Source organism: Scylla paramamosain, chromosome 49 (assembly GCF_035594125.1).
Source record: "Scylla paramamosain isolate STU-SP2022 chromosome 49, ASM3559412v1, whole genome shotgun sequence".
In the NCBI taxonomy this organism is placed as follows: Eukaryota; Metazoa; Arthropoda; class Malacostraca; order Decapoda; family Portunidae; genus Scylla; species Scylla paramamosain.
The window spans coordinates 722,501-732,500 of NC_087199.1; the positions used below are offsets into that span (position 1 = coordinate 722,501).

The following is a 10,000-nucleotide window of genomic DNA, read 5'->3' on the forward strand; positions in this document are numbered from 1 at the left end:
CTTTCCTGTTTTCCTTTCCTTTTTCCTCGTTTTCCCCATTTTTTTCTTGTTTTCCCACCAAAATTAACTATTTATTTATTTTTTTCCTTTTGGTAAACTAAATTATTTTAATTTTTTTTCGTTTTCGTACAAAATTCAGTATTTATTTTATTCAATAATTTCTTTTGATTTTCTTTATTTTCTCTTAATTTACTCTTTTTTTTTGTTCTTTATCAAAATCAACTTTTTTTTTTCTTTCGTTCCTTTAAGTAAGCAATTATTTATTTTTTATCTTCTAGGAGTCTATTCGTTATTTTAATTTATTTATTTTATAATTCATATTTTCGTTCCTTTAAGCAAACAATTATCATCACTATTTTTCATTTCCGCCCCTCAAATTAAGCCCATTTTCTTTTAATATTTTTCTATTTCATTTTTTTTTACCCATTTTCTTTAGTATCAATATTTTTTTCCCATTTTCTTTTTCCCTTAATGAATTTTTTAATGTTTTGATGTACAGCCAGCTTTGCCGAGTCTGTGTGTCTGTCTGTCTGTCTGTCTGTCTGCCTGTCTGTCTGTTTGTGTGTGATGGTATTGAAGAAAAACAAATAAAAGAACTTGCCATGTATTTTTATCGTTTGTTTATTCATTGTATTACTATTATTACTATTATTATTATTACGAACAGGAGAAACACTCTTTAAAAGGCTCTAGTTGAAGTTACGAGGGGTTTTTTAAGGTTGTAATGGCTGATTAACAATATTCCTACTTTCCAAAGGCTGTAGTTGAAGTGACGTGGGTTTTTAAGGGTGTTTTTTAAGGTTCTAGTGACAGATTAATAATATTTCTAATTTTCAAAGGCTGTAGTTGAAGTGACAAGGGTTTTTTAAGGGTGTTTTTAAGGTTCTAGTGACAGATTAACAACATTTCTACTTTCCAAAGGCTGTAGTTGAAGTGACGTGGGTTTTTAAGGGTGTTTTTAAGGTTCTAGTGACAGATTAACAATATTTCTACTTTCCAAAGGCTGTAGTTGAAGTGACAAGGGTTTTTAAGGGTGTTTTTAAGGTTCTAGTGACAGATTAGGAGGAGGAGGCAGTAGACACCTGCCGAAACGATAATTAGGATCCCCCTAAGCGAAGGTGCCTCTGGTGTTTTGCCTCTGCTAGTTGGGGGGACCTGAGGAGGTATTTTGCTGATTTTCCTTGGAATGGCTACTGCTTCCGTGTGAGAGAGCCGTCTTTGTGTGGTGAGCGCATAACAGAGGTGATAGTGTCTGGCATGGAGGCGTACATTCCTTTTTCTCGTCCTAAACCTTCAAAATCTTGGTTTAACACAGCTTGTTCTCGTGCTATACATGACAGAGAGGTGGCCCACAAAAGGTACTTAAGCCTTCCTTCACCAGAATGTCATGCACTTTATATTTCTGTCCGGAACCATGCCAAGTCTGTTCTCCAACTAGCCAAAAACTCCTTCATTAACAGAAAATGTCAAAACCTTTCAAGATGTAACTCCCCTCGTGATTTCTGGCATCTAGCCAAAAATATCTCCAATAACTTTGCTTCTTCTTCTTTCCCTCCTTTACTTCAACCAGATGGCACCACTGCTATCACATCTATTTATAAAGCTGAACTCTTTGCTCAAACCTTTGCTAAAAACTGTACCTTGGACGATTCTGGGCTTGTTCCTCCCTCTCCTCCACCCTCTGACTACTTCATGCCACCTATTAAAATTCTTGGCAATGATGTTTTCCATGCCCTCGCTGGCCTAAACCCTCGGAAGGCTTATGTACCTGATGGGGTCCCTCCTATTGTTCTCTGAAAGTGTGCCTCCGTGCTTGCACCTTGCCTAGTCAAACTCTTTCAGCTGTGTCTGTCAACATCTACCTTTCCTTCTTGCTGGAAGTTTGCCTACATTCAACCTGTTGCTAAAAAGGGTGACCGTTCTAATCCCTCAAACTACCGTCCTATTGCTTTAATTTCCTGCCTATCTAAAGTTTTTGAGTCTATCCTCAACAGGAAGATTCTTAAACATGTATCACTTGACAACCTTCTATCTGATCGCCAGTATGGGTTCCGTCAAGGCCGCTCTACTGGTGATCTTCTGGCTTTCCTTACTGAGTCTTGGTCATCCTCTTTTACAGATTTTGGTGAAACTTTTGCTGTTGCCTTGGACATATCGAAAGCTTTTGATAGAGTCTGGCACAAAGCTTTCATTTCCAAACTACCCTCCTACGGTTTCTACCCTTCTCTCTGTAACTTCATCTCAAGTTTCCTTTGTGACCGTTCTATTGCTGCTGTGGTGACATTAAACCACTTCAATAATTTAATGGCTATATATTAATAAAATAACAGCAAATAAATAAATAAAAATATCTCGAAAATAAAAATACGCCCCGTAAAAAGCAAGAAAGACCAGCACCATCACCGCCATCATCATCATCAGCATCAGCCGGCTTGACAGGAGAGAAGGCGTGGCGGACATTGTTTACATTTAATATTTTGACCTTTTCTGGCATTTCCTAGCCTCGTGTGACCTCGCCATTGACTGGACGGGTGGAGGAGGTCATGATGTGGTGAGTAATGGCCGCCATGACAGTTATGAAAGGTTAGATAAGGGAGAAATAGCGTTAAATATGAGTGCTTGTGTTTTTCGTGTGTGTGTGTGTGTGTATGTGTGTGTTTTAATTACATAATCTGGGAGACCACTCGGGTGTGAATTTATAGTGAAGATGATGGTGAGAGATGAGGAGGTTAATATTTTTGTCACTGTCCTCCACTTAACAGCTGATGGTGACCGCTTCTAATGTCACAATAACTTTTAATACCTCAAAAAACACAGTCACTATCATTTTGACCGCTTCTCTTTCACTGTCACGCCTCAGAACACAGAAACACACTCTCACTATCATTTTCACCTTCTCTCTGTCACTGTCACTTCTAAAAACACACAGTCACTATTTTTGACGTGTTTTCTCTCACTATCAATCTTAAAACCACACAAATACACACTCACTATCATTTTCACCTCCTCTCTGTCACTGTCACTTCTAAAAACACACACATTCACTATTTTTAACGTCTTTTCTCTCACTATCAATCTTAAAACCACACAAATACACACTCACTATCATTTTCACCTCCTTCTCAGTCACCATCACACACAAACACACACTCACTATCATTTCCACCTCCTCTCTGTCACTGTCACTTCTAAAAAACACACAGTCACTATTTTTGACCTCTTTTCTTTCACTATCAATCTTAAAACCACACAAACACACACTCACTATCATTTTCACCTTCTCTCTGTCACTGTCACTTCTAAAAACACACAGTCACTATTTTTGACGTCTTTTCTCTCACTATCAATGTTAAAACCACACAAATACACACTCACTATCATTTTCACCTCCTTCTCAGTCACCATCACACACAAACACACACTCACTATCATTTTCACCTCCTCTCTGTCACTGTCACTTCTAAAAACACACACATTCACCATTTTTGACGTCTTTTCTCTCACTATCAATCTTAAAACCACACAAATACATACTCACTATCATTTTCACCTCCTTCTCAGTCACCATCACTTCTACAAACGCACAGACACACTGTCACTATCATTTTCACCTCCTCTCAGTCACAATCAGGTCCATAAACACGTAAATCCATTTCAAAAACATAATTTCTGACAGACAGACAGACAGACAGACAGACAGACAGACACTGTTGCCATCTTGACGTAATTTCTGTGTCACCATCATCTTCACTATCTCTCTGTCTGTCTTTCTCTTCTCTATTAAATGTGTGTCTTTCTTAGTTATATTATTATTTTCACCCAAAAGTGTGTGTGTGTGTGTGTGTGTGCTTGAGAAATATTGTAGTTTATTTATTATTATTATTATTATTATTATTATTATTATTATTATTATTATTATTATTATTATTATTATTATTATTGACCTAACCTGACCTACCCCATCTCCTCCCCCTCCCTCCCCCTCCCCCTCCCCCCGCCCTACCCAGCCCCCACCAGCCTTCTAAACCCCTCCACAGCCTACCATCCTACCAGCTTTGACCACTAGTTTGGGTCACAGCACCAGCTTGGCAAGACTCCCGTGACCTGGTGTGACCTCCCGTGACCTGCTGTGACCTCCCGTGACCTGCTGTGACCTCATGTGACCTCCTGTGACCTGCAGTGTGTGTTTTGCGCGTTTTGGAGCGAGGAAAGTGTGTTTGAAGTGGGAAAAATTGTTTAATTGTGCGTTTGTGTTTAAAATGGTTGTTCATTTAAGTGTGTGCTAAAGTAACCAACACACGCACACACACACACCACAACCCATCCTCTCCCTCTCCCCCACTACCCCCCACCACCCCCCAAACCCCCTCTACACCCCCTACATCCCCCAAAAACCCCTCTACATCTCTCTGCACTTCTCTACACCCCTCTACACCCCTTTTACACCCCTAAACCCCCCAGACCCCCCTCTTTACCCCTTAAACACCTCTACACCCCCCTTTACCCCCTTTACATCCCCCTACACCCCCTCTACAGCTCCCTACACCCTTTCTACACCCCTCTACAGCTCCCTACCCCCCAGCATGGACATCCCAGCCCTCCTCGCCCCACAAGTCCGGAAGTACGAGTGTCTGCGGTGCGGCGAGACACAGCCAACACACTCTCAGTACATTCAACACTGCCTGGCTCACATTGGCATCACCATATTTCTGTGTCAGGTCTGCCAGCACCTGTTCCACACCCACACGCAGCTGGAGACCCACACCGCAGCCGAGCACGAGGGTCAGAAGAGGAAGAAGTACAGCTGCGAAGAGTGCGGTAAGGAGTTCAACAACAAGACTCAGTTCGGGAGACACTCGGACATACACGCAGGGAAGAAATTCATGTGCGAACAGTGCGGCAAGCTTTTCAGTCAGAAGGGGTACCTCAAAGTCCACCAGGCCATCCACAGCAGCGTAAAGTCGTTCAAGTGCGACGTATGTGGGCGGAAGTTCACCCAGAAGAGTACGCTGGTTCACCACGCGGCCGTCCACACAGGAAAGCGATTTAACTGCGAGGAATGCGGGAAAATATTCAGCCGTAAGAGCTATTTGTCGTACCACCAGAAGACGCATAGGGTGGAGGAGGGCGTGGGGGAGGTGAGGAAGTTCGGGTGTACCCAGTGCACCCGCGAGTTTAGCCACAAAGGGGACTTAACGCAGCACGTAAGAAGCGTCCACCAGGGCATTAAATTCGGCTGCGAAATTTGTCGCAAGGAATTTACGAAGAAAAGCAACCTAGCCAAGCACATCAAGACACACCAGGAGGACGCGGAAGGGGCGGAGGAGCTGGCGGAGGTGCAGGTGGAGCAGGAGGTGCAAGGAAAGGGATCTACTAAGGAAAACGTAACAGGTACTGGAAAAATGCTGAGGATTTTCGACGGGAAGAAAAAGGTGTTGAGGGGTCAGGCTCCTTTAGGGAAGAACAAGGGGAGGAAACGAAAAATTAAGGGGAAACCGTAAAAAAAGGTGGGGAAAAGAGTGTTGTTGTTGGGGAAAACGCCATAGAAGAGCGAGGAATTGTGGATAAAGTGAAGGAAATATGAGGAAAATATGAAAATTGATGGAAAAAAAGGGGGAATTCAAGGGAAAGAAACACAAAAAATGCCGGAATTGTTGAGGAAAATGAAAGGGAAAAACAAACAAACAGACGTAAATAAAGGAAGTGATAGGGAAAAATGAAAAAAAATGAAAAAAAATGAAAAAAAATTAAAACAAAAAATTGAAAATGAAACAAAAAAATCTGAAAAAAATTGAAAAAAAGGAAAAAATAAAAGAAATCGCAAAAAAACTGACAAAGAAAAATAGAAATGCAAAAATAAGGAGGAGGAGGAGGAGGAGGAGAGGAGGAGGAAGAGGCTGAAAAAAAATATTGAAGAAGAAGAAGAAGAACAAGAAGAAGAGGAGGAGGAGGAGGAAGAGGAGGCAAAAAATAAATATTGAAGAGGAGAAGAAAAAGAAGAAGAAGAAGAAGATGAAGAAGAAAAAGAAGAAGAAATTATGTAAGCTAGTCAGAGAGAGAGAGAGAGAGAGAGAGAGAGAGAGAGAGAGAGAGAGAGAGAGAGAGAGAGAGACAGAGAGCGTGTCAGTTTTGCAGTGTTGCCATATCCTCATCCTTCAATATACTACTACTACTACTACTACTGCTACTACTACTACTACTACTATTATGTATATTTGTATGTATGTCTTTAGAAATAGTTATTTATTTAGAGATTATAATATATGAAATGAGTTCATTGTGTATCTATAACCTTGGTAGTGGTGGTAGTAGTAGTAGTAGTAGTAGTAGTAGTAGTAGTAGTAGTAGTGGTGGTGGTGTAGATTATAGGAGAGAGAGAGAGAGAGAGAGAGAGAGAGAGAGAGAGAGAGAGAGATTGATTTCTTTATTCCTTCATATCTCTCTCTATTGAACTCTCTCTCTCTCTCTCTCTCTCTCTCTCTCTCTCTCTCTCTCTCTCTCTCTCTCTCTCTCTCTCTCTCTCTCTCTCTCTCTCTCTCTCTCTCTCTCTCTCTCTCTCTCTCTCTCTCTCTCTCTCTCTCTATGAAACAAAAATTCAATGTGCAATCAGTTTATTTTCTTGCTTAAAAATATAATAATAATAATGATAATAATAATAATAATAAGTACAAACTGATATTTTGGTTCCTTTAAGAAAAGCAAGTTATTTATTTTCCTTTTAATAATAATAACAATAATAATAATAATAATAATGAGTTTTTTTGTTATCTATTTTTTTTTACAAAGTTTGAAAAAAATCACCCTCTCTCTCTCTCTCTCTCTCTCTCAGAAACTCAAAAAAATTAACCAAAACACTTTAATCTAAAAAAAAAAAAAAAAAAAAAACAGCATTTCTCACTCCCTCACCCTGTTCACCATCTGTGCACCCTTCCTCATCACCCTAGACACCCTTCGTACCCTTCTTCTTGCTCCTACGCCTCTCAATTTCTTCCTTACGTTTAAGAATTCGTTTGATGGTGAAGCGACGGTGACTCAGGGTGGTTGGTGAATTCAGCACCACCATTATGTTGACGTGTCCCTTGTAATCCAGGTTCTGCAGCAGCTGGCGGGGCAGGGAGAGGGTGACAGATGAGTACAGATCTGCTGGGGTGGGTGCTGCGGGTTTTTGGGGTGTTTGTGAGTGTCAAAGGGGGGTTTTTTGGTGTTTTTTGGGTGAGTTTGGTTGTTTTTGGGTGAGTTTGGGGTGTTTTTGGGTGAGTTTGGGTAAGTTTGGGGTGTTTTTGGGTGAGTTTGGGGTGAATGGTGTTTTTTGGGTGAGTATGATACAGTACAGAGTACTCTGTACTGTACAGAGCACAGAGTACAGAGTACAGAGTACTCAGAGTACAGTACAGAGTACAGAGTACTCTGTACTGTACTATAGGGAAGAGGGTCAGAATGTGCTCCACTTTGGAAGAGTACAGAGTACACAGAGTACAGTACAGAGTACTGTGCTCCACTTTTGGAAGAGTACAGAGTACACAGAGTACAGTACAGAGTACTGAGTACTCTGTACTGTACTGTAGGGAAGAGGGTCAGAATGTGCTCCACTTTGGAAGTTAAGTAGTCAAAGAATTTCTTATAGTGAGAGGAGTTAGGTGAGAGGTATACAGCACAGATACATTTAGTATGAGAGTGACTCTGTAGTCGTAGCCAGATGGTGGAAGACTCTGAAGATTGAAGAGCGTGGGCACGAGAGCAGGTTAAGTCATTGCGCACATAAACGCAGCATCCAGCTTTGCAGCGAAAATGAGGATAGAGAAAGTAGGAGGGAACAGAAAAGGGCTACTGTCAGTTGCCTCAGACACCTGAGTTTGTGTGAGGAAAAGAAGATGAGGTTTACAAGAGGAGAGGTGGTGTTCTACTGATTGAAAATTAGATCTTAGACCGCGAATGTTGCACAAGTTAATGAAGAAAAAGTTGAGGGGGGTGTCAAGACACTTAGGGTCGTCCACAGAAAGGCAGTCCGACCTGGGGACATTTCTGGTCCCCTCCCCAGATGGGGACTCCGAGGCTGGTGTAGGAGTCGCCATGATGATTTTAAAATGTTAGAGTGAAGGGTGTGTGTGTTATTAGGTGCTTGTAGTTTTGTGTGGAGGAAGAGAGTTGTGTTTAGAGGGCAGGCTGTGACTGCCCCCTGGTGTTGTGACACACAAAGGCAAACGTTCAGTGAGGTCACAGCTGCCTCTAATGATAACTTCACACCACCCCCTCATCCACTGCTGCACACCTCACTCACAGTAATTATCATTTCGGCAGGTGTCTACTGCCTCCTCCAACTAACTACTACTACTACTACTTCTACTACTACTACTACTACTTACTTTGGGGGTGACAAAAAAGTACTGGCTGCATTCTTGACTCTTCTCAGTTTCCATCAACATCTCCAGAATTTTCCTTTCATTTATCTTGTCCATGCCCTGAAATATTGAGGTTAGGTTAGGTTAGGTTAGGTTAGGTTAAGTTAGGTTAGGTTAGGTTAGGTTAGTGTAAGGCAATTTAAAGTTGTTTTGGGTAGAAATGGGACTAGTTAGGATAGGTTAGGGTGCGTTAGGTTAAGTTAGAATCAGGTTAAGTTAGGTTAGGGCACATTAGGTTAAGTTAGTTAGGTTAGGTTAGGGTGCGTTAAATTAAGTTAGAATCAGGTTAAGTTAGGTTAGGTTAGGGTGCATTAGGTTAAGTTAGAATCAGGTTAAATTAGTCTAGGGTAGTTTACAGTTGTTTTGTGTAGAAATGGGACTAGTTAGGATAGGTTAGGGTGCGTTAGGTTAGGTTAGAATCAGGTTAAGTTAGGTTAGGATAGGTTAGGTTAGGTTAGGTTAAGTTAGAATCAGGTTAAATTAGTCTAGGGTAGTCTACAGTTGTTTTGTGGAGAAATGGGACCAGTTAGATCAGGTTAGGGTGCGTTAAGTTAAGTTAGGTTAGGTTAGACTGCACACACTTAGATTAAACTTAACACAACACACCACCAGCACAAGGCACTATAAGAACACAACACAATCGACAAGCCACAACACACCACCAGCACAAGGCACTCTAAGAACACAACACAATCGACAAGCCACAACACACCTGGTTAATCTCATCAACACATCTGAAGGGGGCAGCTGTGAGGCTCTGCAGGGCCAGTAAATAAAGAGCTGTCGATACCGCTCTCTCTCCACCGCTTTGATGTTGTGCTGTTAACTGCTGCAACGGCTGTTCATCTCGAAATTTCACCTGTAGTAGTAGTAGTAGTAGTAGTAGTAGTAGTAGTAGTAGTACCAGATCCCCTCTTAGTCACCCTTGTTGTCCCCTGTGCCACTTGAAGACCTCCACCAGACCCCCTCTTAGTCACCCTCGTCATGTCCCCTGTGCCATCTGAAGACCACCAGACCCCCTCTTAGTCACCCTTGTCATGTCCCCTGTGCCACTTGAAGACCTCCACCAGACCCCCTCTTAGTCACCCTCGTCATGTCCTCTGTGCCATCTGAAGATCACCAGACCCCCCTCTTAACCACCCCTGCCTGCTTCCACCCCACTGCACCCTCACCCTACCCCCCACACCCCCACCCCCCCCTTACCTTAATGTCGATGCCGTAACTGTCAAAATCCTCGTCCTTTTCAATCAAACCAACTTCACCAGCATAGCCCATCTGCGCCATGAAGTCCGAGAACCTGTCGCTGATGTTCGCAACCAAACGGGTCATGTGAGGGAGCCACCTGGGAGAGAGGGAGAGGTTGGAGGTTAGTGCGTGTGTTTGTGGGTGTTGTAAGTGTTTTTTTTTAGTGTTTTATTGTGAATTTTTGTGGATTTGCTTGGCTGTTTGGGTCTCTCACCTGTTCTTCACTTCCTGCAGGTCCAAGAGGTGCGAGTTCACCTTACGCTGCAGCTCCTGAAGTGAGTCTCTCAGCCGAGCCAGATGCTTTTGACTTTCCTGGTATTCTCGGATTTCCTGTAGAAGAGAGAGAGAGAGAGAGA

At 42.2% G+C, this 10,000-nt stretch overlaps 3 protein-coding genes across 4 annotated transcripts in view; 2 read left to right on the forward strand and 1 right to left on the reverse strand.

Annotated features, from left to right (window-relative positions):
- The window catches only part of LOC135095565 (eukaryotic translation initiation factor eIF1), a 4,373-nt gene extending 3,766 nt beyond the window's left edge, over positions 1-607 (forward strand). Inside the window, exon 4 of the mRNA XM_063996464.1 lies at positions 1-607. This exon is cut by the window's left edge and continues 1,415 nt beyond it. The gene's annotated coding sequence lies outside the window, so the exon portion shown is untranslated.
- Positions 608-1,590: 983 nt separating this feature from the next.
- On the forward strand, positions 1,591-6,273 carry LOC135095564 (gastrula zinc finger protein XlCGF8.2DB-like). 2 transcript variants are annotated; one of them, XR_010264437.1, is made up of 2 exons: positions 1,591-2,551; positions 4,008-4,189. XR_010264437.1 is itself a non-coding variant. In XM_063996463.1 (2 exons), exons 1-2 carry the CDS (start codon positions 2,544-2,546, stop codon positions 5,499-5,501), a joined length of 927 nt encoding a protein of 308 aa, XP_063852533.1. In that variant the 5' UTR covers positions 2,389-2,543; the 3' UTR covers positions 5,502-6,273. The 2 variants fall into 2 exon arrangements, 1 of the variants encoding a protein (XP_063852533.1); XM_063996463.1 differs by lacking the exon at positions 4,008-4,189 and adding an exon at positions 4,583-6,273 and having other exon boundaries at positions 2,389-2,551.
- A 321-nt stretch (positions 6,274-6,594) lies between these two features.
- LOC135095602 (structural maintenance of chromosomes protein 5-like) overlaps positions 6,595-10,000 on the reverse strand; it is an 18,823-nt gene continuing 15,417 nt past the window's right edge. Inside the window, 5 exon segments of the mRNA XM_063996528.1 lie at positions 6,595-7,102; positions 8,364-8,459; positions 9,112-9,258; positions 9,603-9,741; positions 9,859-9,974. Of these exon segments, the coding sequence (XP_063852598.1) occupies positions 6,941-7,102; positions 8,364-8,459; positions 9,112-9,258; positions 9,603-9,741; positions 9,859-9,974 (660 nt within the window). The 3' untranslated portion in view covers positions 6,595-6,940.